We start from the raw sequence: 18,187 nt of genomic DNA, 5'->3' as shown, positions 1-18,187 counted from the left end.
ACATGCCAAGACCACTGATTGATAGAGATTTTCCTGAATGTGTGGCTGCTGCTCATATACCTTCCACCTCCATGTAGAGAAGAATTCTTCTATAGGATTCAGAAAGGGAGAATATGGTGGCAGAAAAACCACAATAACTTGAGGGTTCATATTGAATCATTCCTGAATCAATAGTCCTCTATGAAAACTAACATTGTTCCAGATGTATTCATGTGTATCATCAGAATCCAACTGAAAAACTCTCTGGAACAAACACACACAAAACAGAGAAAAAGTCAGTCATGTACACTTTCTGTAATTTTACCAGCACTTGTGAAGCAGAATTATACATTAGATTTTTTACAGTATTCTCAGAACATTTCTGACTGCTTGTATTGTTCCAGTATAAACATGTCACTGAAGTGACAAACAACATTTACATACATGTAAAGTAAACCACAGTAAACCTGAAACCATTTACTTTATGCACCATCTTTACCATCTGCTGACCTCAACAACAGATTACATTCTGAACAGCTAATTCTGCTTCCCAGCAGGTTTTATAGTGTGCAGTTCATTGGTAAAAGTGTTTTCAGTTCTGACCTGTTGTGTCTTAATTGTGACAGCAGTGTTGGAACAGTGTCCCAGTTCTGCTTCCTAGTGTTCACTTTATGAAAAATGTGTGCTATGAGTGAAAAAGTGTGTTCAAATGAGCAAAAAACATGTTCAGTCTTTAGCAAAAAGAGTGCAAGAGTTTTGGAAACTGTGTGCAAACCATGAATAGTGTCCAAAATCTGGACAGCAGAGTCCTGTTTTTGAGAAATGTGTGCAGTCAGTTGGAGGCTGAGTGCAGTGAATGGAATTTAGAGTCTTATCAATTGAGAAAAACTGTAAAATATCGACCCTCACGGATCCTGAGGTCCTCTGGCAGTGGCCTTTTATCCAAACCACAAGCCAGGACAAAAACCCACGGTGAGGCAGCATTTAGCCACTATGGCCCCCGCCTGTGGAACAGCCTGCCAGAGAACCTCAGGACTGCAGAGACTGTCGATATTTTTAAAAGGTTAAAGACTCACCTTTTTAATCAGGCTTTTAACTAACCTTTTAAATCTTTATGTTCTTATCATTCTGTATTTATTTTTGTATGTATTTTTACTTTTTTTTTTTTTTTAACCTTTCACCTTTTTACTTATGTTATAGGTCTTTTATTCTATCTTGTAGTTTTAAATTTTTAGTTATTTAACTCCAGTGTTCTCCTCAGGGGGGTCCTCCACACTGGGTCCTGTATCTGGTCTCCCACTGGGGGTGCTGTCCATGGGTCCCTTCGACCCAGCGGGTTGGGGGGCTCCCCACCTCGGTGTGGGGGTCCCCCTGTCTGTCGGGGTCTGGGTGCCAGCGCCCCCAGTGGTCATGGCCTGCGACTCCTCCCAGTGTCGACGACCCCAATTGGAGGCGTTTTCCACAGTCGTCAGTGCCATGCCATGTCTCCCTACTGTCAGTGGTGGGAGTGTGTGTCTGTGGGCGTGTGTGTGTCTGTGTGCTTCTGCAGTTGTGTGCATATATGTATATATGGAGGGAGGGAGGGACGGGTTTTCTTGTTTTTAATGTTGTAAAGCACTTTGCATTGCATTTTTTAACTGTATGAACAGTGCTCTATAAATAAAGTTTGATTGACCTGTAGCATGCTATTTGTCAGTTTTAGCTAACTATTGTTTACCTGTCGCTAACTATTTGTTAGTTATAGCTAGCTCTTTTTTTTTATCTGTAGCTAACCATTTGTTGGTTTTAACTAACTATTGTTTACCTGCAGCTAACTATTTGTTACTTTTAGCTAACTATTGTTTATCTGTAGCTAACTATTTGTTAACTTTAGCTGGCTGTTTAATAAAACAAGACAAAAATGAGCAAACATCTAAAATCTGTTCATTGATAAAATACTAATTTGTTTCTTTTCCCAGTTCTGACTGCAGCTCAGTCGTACTGGATGCTAAACTGAAGCTAAAACATCAGTAAAAACTGAATATTCTCAACTTTCACGTCATTTTCTGTCATTTTAAAGTAAGGCTCCAGACTCCGACTCCCAGAATCCAGCAGTAAACCTTCATCAGAAGCAGAGCTGGACCTGAATCAGAGCTTAAAAGCTGCTGGAGCTAAAATAAACAGAATATTCTTCAGTCTGTTGGTGTTTGAAAGTAGGTCAGGAGTTGATTTATGATTCGTCCAGATGTTTTCAGATGGATCCCGTCCAGATGATGCTCCAGATGTCAAACAGATAAAGTCTGATCCAAGCCAAACTTTCACTTTTACGCTTTTCACAGGAGAAGATTTCCAGTAAAGTTTAGTTTGATTTCTGTTTCAGTGACCCAGAAATGAGAAACCTCACATTTAGCCCTGATCTGGATTTAAGAAATGGAACCAAAATAAATCTGTTTAAAAAAGAAGAAAAAACACCAGAATATGAAATATGTTTTTAAAAAAAACACTTAAAGAGGGAAAATAAGAGAACATAGCTATAAAATACAAATAAAGTAGATTTTTGCAGATTTAAATACAGTTTAAACACATTTAAGTTTTACAGTTAAATATTTTAAAAGACAAATATCTGTAAAAATACAGATTAAATACAGGGACGTTCTCCCCTGGAGAAAGTTCTAGAGTAGTACTCTACTCTAGAACTTTCTCCAGGTGACATTCTCCTTTCCTGCTTCCAGTCTTTAAGTTTAGTCTCACTTAGAACATTCCAGGTCCTTGAAGTCCATAGAGTTGGGTCCAGATTTATCACTTTTTATGGACTTTTTCCATCATTTCTGAGCCTCTATTTTTATTCTTTTTAATCATTCTGGAAAAGCTTCATGCTTGTGGACATTTTTTCATAATTTTGGACAAATTTTAAGTAGTAGTACTCTACTCTAGAACTTTCTCCAGGGAACATTCTCTTCTATGGACTTCAAGGACCTGGAACTCTTCTATAAAGTTCCTGTAGATAAAACTTTTCTCAGTTTGCAGATGCAGAATGGTCCTGGAATCAGTCGGCTAACCTGCTGACGTCGTGTTTTCAGGACTCGTTTATTTAAAGCTTCCTGGCAGCAGACGGAAACATTTCCAGTCCAGCATGTGATGATGTTTTTCCATTTCTGTGCAGGACTCTGCAGACAACGTGGAGTCCAAACCGGACAGTAAGCAGCAGACGAAGCCCCTCCAGGAACTCTCGCTGCTTCAGTTCCTCAAAAGTGAGTCTGGTGTTCTACTTCCTGTTTGCTGTCTGAGGCTGGAGTTTACTGCAGGACGTCGACTCCCAGCGAAAGTCAAAGAATGAAAGATTCAACAGGATGCCGAGTTAAAACAGCCGCTCAGAGTCAGTTATAGACTGAAATAAAAACTCAGAAATCAACTGTTACATTTATTTATGGACTATCGTACTGTGGTAATCAATAAATTCGTTGAAGTATTTCTTCATGAAATCTAAATTCTCTGATTCCGGTTTCCTAAATGAGAATATTTTCTGAGTTCTTCACCCCTCCTCCACAGTAAACTCAAAGACACAATAACCGAAAAGTGACACAAAATGACCACAAACAGACAAAAAAAACGTAGAGAAAACAACTATAGACACAAACTGACCAAAAAATTACACAAAACGACCAAAAAGTGACACAAAACAACCCAAAAATTACGCAAGATTTCCATGAAGAGAAACAGAATGACCAAAAAAATGACACAAAATTACCACAAAGGGACACGAAATTACCAAAAAGTGACACAAAACGACCAAAAAATGATGCAAAATGACCAAAAACAGACACAGAATCTCCATAGAAAGACATAAAACAACCAAAAAATGACACAAAACGACCAAAAAATCACCCAAAACAACCATAAAGTGACACAAAATCTCCATAAAATGACACAAAATGACCCAAAAAAATCACACAAAGCAACCATAAAGTGACACAAAACGAGCAAAAAGTGACAAAAAAGAATAAAAAATGCCACAAAATGACTAAAAAGTGACGCAGAACGATAAAAAAAAAATGACGCAAATCTCCATAAAGGGACACAAAATCTCCACAGACACAAAATCTCCATAGAGAAACACAAAACGACCAAAAAGTGATGCAAAATGACCAAAAAATTACAAAAAAACAACCATAACGTGACACAACATTCCCACAGACAAAACGTTCCAAAGTGATACAAAACAACCAAAAAGTAACACAAAATGACTAAAAAGTGACAGAAAACGACCACAGCGTGACGCCAGGTGACCTCTGTGAGGGCACTGGTTCCTCCACTGGTTTCTTTGGTTAGAACCTGCTGATGTTCTCTGCTGGTCCTCAGGTTTCCCTCGGATTGCTCTGCGGACTCTGAGGACTCCGGTCTACCTGCTGGTGGTTCTGGCTCAGGTCAACCTGGCGGCGCTGCTGTCTGGACTCGCCACCTTCATGGCCAAGTTCATCGAGAACCAGTTCAGCCAGACCACGTCCTTCTCCACCATGATGATCGGTGGGTTGGAGCGCCGTCGTCTCTAGAACCTCGTCAATCACCTGAATGCCACTTCCTGTCTGATCTTTAGCCTCTGATCTCCTGGTTTCTCTCACCAGGAGGAGTCGGGATCCCGATGGCGGTAGTGGGAACTGTTCTGGGCGGAGCTCTGATGCGAAGGTTTAATCTTTCCGTCAGCGGCTCTAGCAAGTTGTGCACGGCGGCCATCTTGCTCGGCATGTTCTTCGCCATGCCGATGCTTCTGATTGGCTGCCCAACGCAGACGGTGGCTGGCGTGTTTCCTCCTGGGTAGCTACACCGTTAGCATACCAGACACACAGCGCTAACGCCACCTGAGCTAATGTGGAGTTCATTTGACTTCAGTCAGGGAACTAATTTCATCATTGCCACTGAGCTAACTTCACTACTGACTATGGGTCTAATTTCTTGACTGTCAGGGAACTAATTTTCCCACTAACCCAAAAACCATTACGGGGGAACTAATGTCACTATTGTCATTATGGTAATTTCACCACTGACAGGGAACTAATTTCACAAGTGACTGGGAAATGTTTTTACTTCTGATACTGAACCAGTATCACATCTGTCAGGGAACTAATTTTTATCACTGACAAATAATTTCGCTACTGAGGGGAAGTTATTTTCTCCATATACAGGGAGCTAATATTACCACTGTCGGTAAACTTCACCACTGACAGGGAACTAATTTGAACCCTGTCATATTCAATTAGTTCCCTGTCAGTGATGAAATTATACAGGAATTAATTTCTTTACTGGCACTGAGCTAACTTCACCACTGACACTGGTCTAATTTTATGACTGTTGGAGAACTAATTTTTCCACTAACAGAAATAATTTTACCATGACAGGGAACTAATGTCACCATTGATAGAGAACTAAATTCATTACTGACCACTGAGCTAACGTTGCCACTGACAGTAAATTAACTTTAACACTAACAAGAGTCTAATTTCACGACTGTTGGGGAACTAATTTTTCTACTGAAAGAGAAAAAATATTACTATGACAGGGAACTAATATCATCATTGTTGGTTAACTTCAGCACTGACGGGGAACTCATTTCTTTACTAACACTGAGCTAACTTCACTACTGACAAGGGTCTAATTTCATGATTTTCAGGGAACTAATTTTCCCACAAACCCAAAAACCATCACGGGGGAACTAATGTCACCATTGTCATTTTGGTAATTTCATCACTGACAAGAAAATAAGTTCATATTTAAAGTGATTGGGAACTGCTCTTCTGATACTGAACCAGTATCACCACTGACAGGGAACATTTTTTTACCACTATGTATTAATTTTACCAGAGACAAGAAACTAACTTCACTACTAACATGGGACTAATTTCAACCCTGACAGGGAACTCATTTGACAAGTGTCTGGGAACTAATCTTTACTACGGACACATTAATTCACAAGTGACAGGGAACCAATTTTACCACTAGCAGAGAACTAATTTCACCACTGTCAGGAAGCTAATTTTACTTCTGACATTTCACTAATATCAACACTGAAAAGGACCCAGTTTCGCCACTGACAGAGAACTATTTTACTTCTGATACTGAATTAATAACAGCAGTGACAGGGAACTAATTTCACCATAGTCAGGAAATTAATTTTGCCATTGACAGAGAACCAACTTTACTTCTGATACTGCACTAATAATGCCACTATCTGGGAACTAGTTTCTCTACTGGAAGGGAACTACTGTCACCATAGTACTGAGATGAATTTTGCTATAGAAAGGGAACCAATCTTTACCACTGACAAGGAGCTAATTTCACTATTGACAGGAAATGAATTTCCCCATTTACAGAGAAGTAATATCGCTGTTGTTTCTTAACTAGCTTAGCCACTGACAGGGAACCAATTTTACCACTGACTTTGAATTTCATCACCGAAAAGAAACTCATTTTACCAATGACAGGGAACTAATTTCATCATTGACAGAAAACTAATTTTACTTCTGATACTGAACTAATATGACTAGTGACAGGGAACTATCTTCACCACAAACAATGACCTAATTTCCACACTGACAGGCAACTATTTTAACAACTGACAGGGAACCAGTTTTTACCACTGACTAAGAGTTTCATCACTGAAAAGAAACTCATTTCCCCACTGACAGGGAACTCATTTCCTTAATGTCAGGTTGCTAGTTTTAATCTCCCTGCTTCAAGGGAACTTCTTTCCCCTTTGACAGGTGTATTAAAGGCTGTGGTTCATGGTTCTCTGTAGATAAAGTCTTTGTTTGAGTGATTCTGAGTAGACGTGGTTCCAACTTGTTGCCATGCCGACCCTGCTGACTGTAAATCTAAACGGGTTGAAACCGTCCGTTTGTTCCCAGAACCGGAGCGCTGTCCTGCAGTTCTGACTGCCGCTGTCCTCAGGAGGCCTTCAACCCGGTCTGTGGTTCTGACGGCGTTGAGTTCCGGTCACCGTGTCATGCCGGCTGTTCGTCCGTCCAAATCGACGCCAACAACAAAGTCACAGTAAGAGTGATTCCTCTGAACGGTTCCACCTCTGAATGCTCGGTTATTGCTCTGATGGAATTATGAGTTCATGTGCTGCTGGTTTCCTGCTCCTAATAAAATAACAATCCAATCTGTCTGTGTTATCCTGAACACTCCCTGGTTGTGTAATGGTTCTCCCAGCGTTTGTTTCTGTGGAAGAGGTCTTGATGGGAAACAGGCGGCGCTGATGAGAACGGGAAATAAAATATACATGACAGATAATTCCTGTGTGACAGCAGAACGGTGACTGAAGCCTGCAGGAATCTGACACTAAACTCATCCAAAAACATGCACGTTTGAAATCCACCGTGTGTTTAGGAAACCACCAAACTGGCAGATGCTGGAAAAGAATGTTTACAGTCAGGAGTCCAGATATTAAAGCGTTTATTTTAACCCAATCCAACAGAACAGCAGCTGGAAGTGGAAAGTCTGACTGAATCCAAAGATTCTGTGGATTCATGAGCTCCAAGGACGCACTGAAAATGAAAGTGAAAGTTAAAATAAGTGTCTGTCCAGATGTTCAGCTGTGACTTCATGTCCAGATGTTTCCGACGTTAAACCCTTCAGGATGTTCATCACGTTTATCCAGAAAACTAAAGATTGATCTGGAGTTTCCTGGAACTGGAACTGGTTCAGCATTGACACAAACATTTCAATTTAAACTCAAAAAGAAATAAATCAGGAAAAATGTTTCCTTAAAGCTGAAAAAATCAACTCATTTAAATGAGCCTGTTGAAGGAAGAACGTTCTGTAATATATAGAAATATAGAAGTACGTTCTACTATAATACCTTCCCTCAACAATGTCCTCAGAACATTGCTGGTAGAACGTTCCACCTCTGTTAATGTCATTGTACAGGAACTTCTTATAAAAATAATCAGAGGCCTCGATCACATCTGGAAGACATTTTTTGAACGTTGTCTCAAGAACGTTCCTTCTTGATAGAACATTATGTGGGTTCCTGACCACAGCATTCAGTGTCAGTATTCTGTTAATGTTCTCACAGTGTTCAGTCGGGGTTCTGTCAGGGTTCTGTCAATGTTCTACCAGTGTTCTATCAATGTTCTGGCAGTGTTCTGGCAGCATTCTATCAATGTTCTTACAATGTTCTGTCAACATTCTGGCAGCATTCTGTCAGTGTTCTTTCATGGTTCTGTCAGGGTTCTATCAGGATTCTGTCAGGGTTCTGTCAGTATTCTATCTGGGTTCTATCAGTGTTCTGTCAGTGTTCTTTCAGGGTTCTATCAGGGTTCTGCCAGTGTTCTAACAGTATGTGGGTTCTCTGCAGAACTACACTGAGTGTCGGTGTGTCGGTGGTCTCGGCTTCGCCCTCCCTGGAACCTGTGGCAGCGGATGTTCTCACCTCCTGAAACCCTTCATGGTTCTCCTGGCCCTCACCAGCTTCATCGCCGCGTTCTCCCAGACGCCATCCTACATGATGATCCTCAGGTGTGAAGATAAGAACAGTTTCTGTAAACGACCACGTTTCTATGAAGGTTCCCTGAAGGCTCCACAAAATAACATTCTTCTAAGATGTACTGGAGGTTCCCTGAGGGTCCTCTGAAGGTTTGCAAGATAGCAGTCAGGAACATTACCCAAAGGTCCTCTGAAGGTCCTTGGGGAAATCTTCAGTGATGTTCCCTAAAGGTTTCCTTAAGATTATTTTGTGAAACCTTCACAGGATTTTCAGGTAATGTTCTCTGAAGATCATCTGAAGGTTTCACAAAATAATCTTAACAAAATCTAAAGGGAACCTTTGGGGAATGTTGGCTAAAGGTTCCCTGAAGGTTTCTTGAAGGTACCTTGAAGATCACCTGAAGTTCCACAAAGGGCTTTCAGGGAATCTTGAAGAAATGTTCCCTGAAGGTCTTCTGAAGATCATCTGAAGATTTCACAAACTGTCCTTGCAAAAACCTTAATGGAATCCATAGAAAACATTCACGGAACATTCCTTGAAAGTTCTATGAACCTCCTCTGCAGGCTTGTAAAAAACCTTCAGAGAACATCGTAGGGTTGTTCTTGAAGGTCCTCTGAGGGTCCATTGTGAAACCTTTAGGGAATGTTCCCTCAAGGTTACCTTACAGTTATTTTGTGAACACTGGAGAAACGTTTCCTGAAGGCTCATTGAAGGTCCCCTGAAGATCATCTGAAGGTTTCACAAGGAACCTAAGAAGGATACTTAGAGGAAACTTCAGGGAACGTTCCCAGAACAGTCTTTGACAGTTTTCTGAAGGTTTCACAAAGAATTTTCAGTGATTCTTGTTGGAACTTAAAGATTCCTTGAAGGTCTCCTGAGAATCATTTGAAAGTTTCCTCCCAAGAACATTCAAGGAAAGTTCCCAGAACATTCTTGGAAGGTTCCCTGACAGTCTTCAAGAGCCAGGGAACCTTCTGGGAACCCTTAGAACACATTTCTAGAACATATAAACTGTTCTCTTTCAGTGTTTTTGTCTGATTTTTCAGTTCTGCGTCTCCGTCGGATGAATCTGTAAAGAAACTAACCATCGGTTCTTCTTCTGTGGTTTTGGCTCTGCAGGTCGGTTCCTCCAGAGGATAAATCCTTGGCGGTGGGAGTTCAGTACATGTTGTTCAGAGTCCTCGGTGAGTCCACGTCTGTTCTTCAGGTTCTAGAGGGAAACTCAGGAGGTTTGAAGTTGAACAGGGTTCCACCAACGTTCTCCTGAACGTTCCTGCTCCCCAGCTGATGAACCTTTTGTTCCTCTGTGGTTCTGTCTGCAGCCTTCATGCCCGGTCCGGTTCTCTACGGCAGCGTCATCGACACCACCTGCATCCTGTGGGGCAGGAAGTGCGGCAAAACCACTTCCTGTCAGTACTACAACCTGGACCGCTTCAGAGAGAGGTGATGACAACAATGATGACAAAAGCAACAAACACGGCAACAAAAATGACGACAACAACAAACATAACAACAACAGCAGACAATGACAACAACAAACACAATGACAATAGCAAATACAACGACAACAACAAACACAATGACAATAAAAACAAATGCAGCAACAAAGACTACAACAACAACAAACACAACAACAACAAAAAGAAATGACAACAGGAAATACGAGAACAAATACGACAATAAAAACAAACACAGCAACAAAGACTACAACAACAACAAACACAACAACAACAAAAAGAAATGACAACAGGAAATACGACAACAAACACAATGACAATAAAAACAAATGCAGCAACAAAGACTACAACAACAACAAACACAACAACAAAAAGAAATGACAGCAAATACAATGACAAAAACAAATACTACAACAACAACAAACAACAGCAAAAAACAAACACAATGACGACAACAACAAAAACAACAAAAACATGACAACACAAACACAAACACGACAACAAAAACAAACACAATAACAAAAACAATGACAACAACAACACTGACAACAACAAACACAACAAAACACGACAACAAAAAACAGCAAAAACAAATGCAACGACAACAACAAAAAGAAACAACAAAAACAAATGCAACAACAAAAAACAATGACAGCAAAAACAAACAACAATGAAAACAAAAGCAAGCAACAACAAAAAGAAATGACAACAATAAACAAGACAATAAAAACAATAACGACAGCAACAAACACAATAACAACAACAAAAAGAAACAACAACAGGTTCACTGAAGGTGTATGTCCACTAGATGTGATTTTCCCACACAGCAACGCACCGCATCTGAAAATCACACGGACGGTGGGCGGTCATTAGCAGACCACAACATGGTCACATGACAGCTCTGGACCAACAGCGGGCCGCTATGTGGTCATGTGACCAAGCTTTCAGCTGGACAGTCCAGCAGATGAGTCGGATAAACACAGCAGCTCGGCTACAAACTTTGTCTATTATTACAAAAACACTGCAGCGAAAAGTATTTCTGAAAGCATTTGAGGCTAGAAATAATCTGCAACAGCTGAATCTGTCCTGGTTTTAGTTCACTGTCGGCTAGTTTAGATGTTTGAGGACAGTTTCACGATGCGTGGAATCTCCGCACGCCGGAGTCCAGTCTACTTTATGCAAATGAGCTCCAGGTAAACACACTGGATCACAGATGGCAACGTACCGCAACCGGACCAGAATGCCACATGCGGGGTGTTTCCATCTGTGATCCGGTGTGTTTATCTGGAGAGGGCTGCATGCTGGTCCGGTTGTGGTGTGTTTACCTGCAGCTCACTTGCATAAAGTAGACTGACTTCTACTTTATGCAAATTGGATGCAGCGTGTGGAGGTTCTACGCATCGTGAAAATGTCCTCAAACTTCTAAACTAGCCATCAGTGAACTAAAACCAGGACAGATTCAGCTGCTGCAGATTATTTCTGCCTCAAATGCGTTCAGAAATACTTTTCCTTGAAGTGTTCTCAAAATAAAAGGGAAAGTTTGCAGCCGAGCCGCTGTGTTTATCCGACTCATCTGCCGGAGCATCCAGCTGAAAGCTTGGTCACGTGACCACGTAGCGGCCCGCTGTTGGTCCAGATGTCACATTACCACGTAGCAGCCCGCCATTGGTCCAGAGCTGTCACGTGACCGTGTTGTGGTCCGCTGGCCATCTGTGTGATTTTCAGATGTGGTGCGTTGCCATGCAGGGAAATCACATCTAGTGGACACACACCTTCAATCTGATAGATAAATAGAAAGCATCCAGAGGGGTTTTTGTTATTTGGACTTTTTTTTTTTTTTTTTTTTAACAGATTTTAAGTCTTTTTTTGTCATTTGGGATATTTTTTAAATTTAAATTTTTTCCAGATTTTGAGTCTTTTTGATGCCTTTTCCTGTCATTTTAGGCTGGTTTTGGTCATTTGGGACAAAATTTTTATCATTTTGTACAAATTTTGTGTCACCTTGAACAAATTTTGCGTCATTTTAGACACGTTTTAAATAATTTTGTAAATTTTTCTGTCTTTTTTTATGCACTGACAAAGGATCTTATTTTTATTGTAGACATGTTTTTAGCCATTTTAAATTAATTTCAAACAGCAAAGGGATGCGTTTCACTTCATTTTAGACACATTTTGAACACATTGAGAGCGATTTTAGACAAATTTAGAGTCACATTGGGCAGGTTTTTGTAATTTTGAATGTTCTGAGGAGAGCCTGAACCAACCGTAACCTCCTGCTGTGTTGTTGTTGTTGTTGTTTACAGGTTCCTGGGGCTGCAGGTTGTGTTTGTTTGTGGTGGGCTGCTCTGCTTCCTGTTGACGGTCGTCGTCCTGCGGCGGAGAGCTGGACGTCCAGAGCTGCAGCCGGAGAACAACGGCGGCTACGAGCTGGTGAACGAACACAAAGCAACGGACGACAACAAAGAGGTGAACGGAAACAAAACCTGAGGAGAAACGCAACAGGAAGTAAACAAACAAACAAACTAACTGAGCCTGGACAAACAGAAGGAGTTCTGAATGAAACCTTCTCGTTAAACCCTCAAAAAACTTCAGTGAGTTTTTCTATATGACAAGTTTCACTTTTCATGTTTAGTTTCTGTCCAGAGTCAGAAAAAAATGCTGGATTCTGAGATTTACTGATGAAACACAAAGAAAGCGCAAAGAAAACAAAAAGAAAACGCAAAGAAAACAAAGAAAACGCAAACAAAACACAAAGAAAATGTAAAGACAAAGAAAATGCAACCTAACAGGGTTCAGTATGACAATATTCTAATATTCTAAAAATCTTCATTGAGCTGTAAGTTAACGGAGATCGGAGGAAAAAGACGACAACAATCTGTGAACTCATATTTAGAAAAAAAACTAACGCTGCTGCAGTCAGAAAAGTTTCAGAAACACAAAAACCATCGGGAGAGACTCACTTTACTATTAGAGCCTGAAAGTAACACAAAAACACACAAAACGAAAACAAAGAGACACAAAACAACCAAAAAGAGACATAAAATGACACCAAAAGTTTCTTTGGTTTCTGTTTTTTCATCACTGCTCCTTTGATGTCCTTTTAAAAGTGTGCTTTTATTTTGAAATCACTTATTTTTATATTTTTATATTAATCGATCTGAACTGATTTCGCTTTTATCTCAGTTTGTTGTATTCAAGGTTTTATATCGTTTTGTTTTTTAAGCTGATTTTTATAGAAGTTTGTTTTTTTATGTGTTTTTAGTAACTTTGGTGCCGAAGCTTTTATAAAAACTGCATCATCGTCTGTGAATGTTTCCTGTTTCCTGTTTGTTCACTGGATTTTATCTGCAGCAGAAAAGCTCCGAAATCTGAAACTGTGAGGAGAGAAAACGTCAAGAAGTTCAACAAAACTCTGTTTCTGTGAATCTGTGAAAACGGAATAAAACTTTATTTTACACTCATTTTACCGAGACTTTGTTCGTGTTTCCTGCAGAATCTGATCATTTTTCTGAAAATCTGCTTCAGGAAAACTTCACCAGAAGGATTCATCTGGACAAAATGTTGGAGTTCTGTTGGATAAATTCTGATTCATTTCGGAAAAACTTTTTATTGTGGAGAAAATTTGAATCTCAATTTGTTATTTTGGACATTTTTTGTGTCATTTTGCAGAAATTGTAAAACTTTTTGAACAAATTTGTGGTCATTTCTTACAGACTTGAAGTCATTCTTGGCAATTTTTTTTAACGTTTTGGACATTTTTTGTAATTTTTGTAATTGTGGTTGTTATATATATAAACATTGATTAATTTTAGACAAATCTGAATTATTTCATACAAATTTCTTTCAGGAATTTTTGTACAAGTTTTTAAAAAAGTGTGCAAATTTCAAATCATTTTGGAGAAAATTTTTGAGCTTTGGATAAGTTCTGATTCGTTTTGGAAAATTTTTTTATTTTGGATAAAATTTTAGTCTCAAGTTTCTATTTTGGACATTTTGTTTGTGTCATTTGCACAAATTCAAAAAGTTTTTGGACAAATTTCAAGTAATTTTGGACAGACTTGAAGTCATTCTTGAGAAACTTTCAAGATGTTTTGGACATTTTTTTTGTATTTTTTTGTCATTTTGGTCGTTTTATATAAGCATTGATTCATTTTAGAGAAATTTGATTCATTTTGGACAAATTTTGAGACAATTGGGACAATTTTTGAAATTGGAAGTCAAAATGGTCAAAATGTTTGTACAACTTTTCTTTTAAAAAGTTTTTTAAAGAGTCATTTTGGAGAAAATTTGAGTTGTTTTGGAAAAGTGTTTTTATTTTGGACTTTTTGTCATTTTGCAAATTTCAGTCATTTTGGTCAGAATTTTTGAAGATGTTTTGGTTAATTGTAATTTTTGTGGTTTTATATATATAGATTCATTTTAGAGAAATTTGACTCATTTTGGACAAATTTTCAGTCAATTGGGACAAATTTTTGAGATTTTTGGACAATTTTTTATAATCATGACTCAAAATGACAACAAACCTGCAGAGTGTACATCAGTGTGTTAGTGTGTGTGTTAGTGTGTAATGTGTGTGTGTTAGTGTGTAATGTGTGTGTGCTGAAGGCAGTTTGTGTCTGTGTGATGCAGCGTTCACACTTTATCCTCCTCATCGTATAAATAACTCAAAGTCGTCGTTGCACAAACAGAAAGTGTCTGTCTGGTCACATGACATCTGCTGCAGCAACACGACTCTACAGGAACCGACAACAAGAACCCACAACAAAAACCCACAACAAGAACTGACCATCAGCAGGTTTAGTTAAAGGAACACATCCAGGGGAACCTCACCTGTTCCACAGAGAACCGTTTCTTCTGAAGACGTTCTGAGAAAGTTCTGCAAAGTTCTAATAAAGTTGATTTTTATTTTCTAGAACGGTCTTCTTAAAGGTAGAAAATGTTTGGTTCTACTCGAACGTTCTCAGAACTCCACGTTGCACCAAGAACGTTCTTCTTTAGTCATCAAACACTGTGGAGCATTTTATAGATTCTATGTGGTGTTTCCTCAGCAACGTCCCAAAAACATCCTCAGAACTTTGCAGCCAGAACGTTCCACCTCTGTTTATAAATCACACTACAGGAACGTCTTTTAAAGAACGTTCCGTCATCTGAGGCCTTGATAACATCTGGACAATGTTTTTTGAATGTTGTTGTGAGAATGTTCCTGCTTCGTTATCGCTGTGGAAACATCTTACAGAAGAACGTTCTATCATGTGTTCCCTGCCTTTAATATATCAGATTACAGGAATGTTCTGAAACGTTCTGTATAAAAAATATTTTGTTGTCTGAGGCCTCGATAACGTCTGGATATTTTTCTGTTGGTTTGAGAACTTTGTGTCTTTGCCATCTTGTGTAAGAATGTTTTCGAGGAGAAAGTATTATAATGTTAGAACATACTAGAATGTTCCAACTCTGTTAATATACAGGAAACATCTAGAACGTTCAGTCATCTGAAGTCTCAACAACATCTGGAAAACTTCTTCTGAATGTTCCGTCTTTTGTCACTGTAAAAAAAAACATTTTATAGAAGAACGTTCTGTCATGTGTCCCTCAGCAAAAACTCCTAATGTTCCACCTTTAATACATCACATTACAGGAACGTTCTAGAACGTTCTGCCAAAAACTTTCCTTCATCTGAGGCCTCAGTTCCCAAAATAGACCTGACTATTCCCAGAGGTGGTGGAACTGAAAGGCCGAACAGACGGAACATCAGCACAACGGAACACAACGGAACAGCAACACAACGGAACACAACAGAACATCAGCACAACGGAACACAACATGATGCTGCTCTGGAGGAGGTTCCTCACAGAACACATCAGATCAGAGGAATCACAAAACTGGGAGACAAAAAAACACCACAAAGACACACAAAACGACAACAAAGACACAAAATTTCAACAAAAAGACAAAATTTCAACAAAAAGACGTAAAATGACAATAAAGAGACACAAAAATGCAACAAAGACAAAATTGCAACAAAAAGACACAAAATTGTCACAGACGCAAAATTGCAACAAAAACAAAAAATTGCAACAAAATGACAACAAAGAGACACAAAATTGCAACAAAAAGACACAAAATTGCAACAAAAAGATATAAAATTTCAACAAAGAGACACAAAACAACAACAAAGAGGCGCTACAGGTTCTCTGGAGTTTTGTTCCTGTTGGGTTCTATGATTCCTTGCTGGAGTTTCTGGTTCTGCTGGTTCTGCTGGTTCTGCTGGTTCTCTGCTGGTTTTTACTGGGAGTTTGTCGCCCTCTGCTGGACAGAAACATCACTGCCGGTCAAAGGAAATTAAAAACAGAACCTTCAAATGAAAGCAGAGTTCTTGAATGAATGAAAGAGTTAAAGTTCCTCCTCTAATCCAGAACTGGTCCAGGACTCTCATCTGGTTCTCTTTAGGTTAATGGATTTTCCAGAACATGTGTCCTTTCCGGTTCTCTTCTTCTTCTTGGGTCTGGACGTGTTTCAGAAACCTCAGGAATCTGCGGCTGGAAAATCCACGCCACATGTTCTCCAACATCAACAGACTCTAAGATTTTCAGTCTGCAGGAGCTCGGTAGATCAACTTTCTGCTATAAAGCTCGATGTAAACCAACTAAAATAGAACTTAAAAAGCTCATTTTACAGATTCTGATTCCCACATTTTTTGTCCATAACTGCACCAAATTCCAGACTGACTGGTAAAAATTTACATTTTTATAAGGTGATGAGTAGAAACTGTGCTGAGATGTCTTTTAAATCACTAAAATATGCCTTTAAGTACAAAAAATTATCATTTCATTAGCATGGATCCAATGAGAATCATATTTAGGAGATGCAACAACCATAAAACAAGCAACAAAAAAAACTTTCAGGGAGTGGTTGAAATGTTACCGGAGCACTTGGAGCAGAGTGTCACGGACATGAACTGTATATAAAGTTGATAAACCCTCCATGACTTCATCTGCTTTTGAAGTTCAATGTAAACCTACTTAAATAGAACTTAAGAAGCTCATTTTACTGATTCTGATTCACACATTTTTGTCCATATTTGCACCAAATTTCAGACTGATTGGTAAAAGTTGTACGTTTTTGTACGGTGATGAGTACAATCTACTTTGGCGTCTTTTTCAGGCCAAAACAATTATTTTTATGTAAAGAAATGCAGATTTTAGTGAATAAAAATCATTTCAGAAACAGCACTAATGAGAAACATATTTAGGAGAATTAACAACCACAAAAACAAGGGCTTCTATTGAAATGTTACAGAAGCACTTGGAGCAGAGCAGCACAACCAAAGATCAGATTTAAAGTTGATAAACCCTCTGAGACGTCGTCTGGTTTGGAATCTCAATGTGAACCAACTAAAATAGAACTAATGAAGCTCATTTTACTGATTCTGATTCACACATATCTTCAACAACTGCACCAAATTCCAGACTGATTGATAGAGGTCAATCAATCAATCAGTCAAACTTTATTTCTATCGCCCTTTACAGCCCAAAGGGTGACTAGCGTGCTTCCCAGTAACGACTAAGAGGTTTTAATAGGTAAACATTTTGCTATGACTTCCTTCTGCATAACAAACCAATTCTAACCATCTATAAAATGACTGAAATGTTCAATTAAGTGCTTTAAAAAGTGTTTTTAGGGTGGATCAAATGAGAAACATATTTAAGAGAATCAACAACCATAAAACTAGGAAACAGGACTTCTAATGAAACGGTGCAGGAGCACTTGGAGCAACCAAAGACTGTATTTAAAGTTGGATAAACTTGTTTTCGAAGCTTGTGAACCTGCAAAAATCAAACTTTGAGAGCTGATTTTATAGATTCTGTTACTAACACGTCTTGTCCATGAAAGCTCCTGATTGGTAAAAGTTGTACGTTTTTACGAAGCAACAAATATATAATGTGCTCAAACCAACTGAAAGCCTCATAAAATGTGTCTTTTAGTGATTTAAACAATAAAAAAATTTTTACGCCACGGCTGCCAGAAAATAAACTCAATTCAATTTTATTTATATAGCGCCAATTACAGTCAAATTGTCTCAAGATGCTTTACAGAACCCATATGCCTGAACCCCCAGAGCAGCCCTAAGGAGACAGTGGCAAGAAAACACCCTTTTAACAGGGAAAAAAACCTCGAGCAGAACCTGGATCTAATGTGGGGGAACCATCTGCTGCTGGCCGGGTGGGTTGAGAGGGACAGAAGAGGTAGAGAGGTAGAGATAGAGGGATGGAGGTAGAGGGGAAGAGGTAGA

General features: G+C 39.1%; 1 protein-coding gene across 2 annotated transcripts in view; it reads left to right on the top strand.

Annotated features, from left to right (window-relative positions):
* The window catches only part of slco2b1 (solute carrier organic anion transporter family, member 2B1), a 39,483-nt gene extending 26,125 nt beyond the window's left edge, over nucleotides 1-13,358 (top strand). For both annotated transcript variants that reach the window (XM_023269487.3, XM_023269488.3), the window contains exons 8-15: nucleotides 3,122-3,209; nucleotides 4,318-4,482; nucleotides 4,581-4,770; nucleotides 6,858-7,002; nucleotides 8,312-8,472; nucleotides 9,560-9,624; nucleotides 9,763-9,883; nucleotides 12,201-13,358. In XM_023269487.3, the coding sequence (XP_023125255.1) occupies nucleotides 3,122-3,209; nucleotides 4,318-4,482; nucleotides 4,581-4,770; nucleotides 6,858-7,002; nucleotides 8,312-8,472; nucleotides 9,560-9,624; nucleotides 9,763-9,883; nucleotides 12,201-12,384 (1,119 nt within the window). In that variant the 3' untranslated portion in view covers nucleotides 12,385-13,358. The remainder of the gene's footprint in view (nucleotides 1-3,121; nucleotides 3,210-4,317; nucleotides 4,483-4,580; nucleotides 4,771-6,857; nucleotides 7,003-8,311; nucleotides 8,473-9,559; nucleotides 9,625-9,762; nucleotides 9,884-12,200) is intronic.
* Nucleotides 13,359-18,187: the final 4,829 nt, after the last annotated feature.

This window comes from Amphiprion ocellaris, chromosome 14, assembly GCF_022539595.1.
Source record: "Amphiprion ocellaris isolate individual 3 ecotype Okinawa chromosome 14, ASM2253959v1, whole genome shotgun sequence".
Taxonomy (NCBI): Eukaryota; Metazoa; Chordata; class Actinopteri; family Pomacentridae; genus Amphiprion; species Amphiprion ocellaris.
This window is presented reverse-complemented; position numbering and strand designations above follow the sequence as displayed.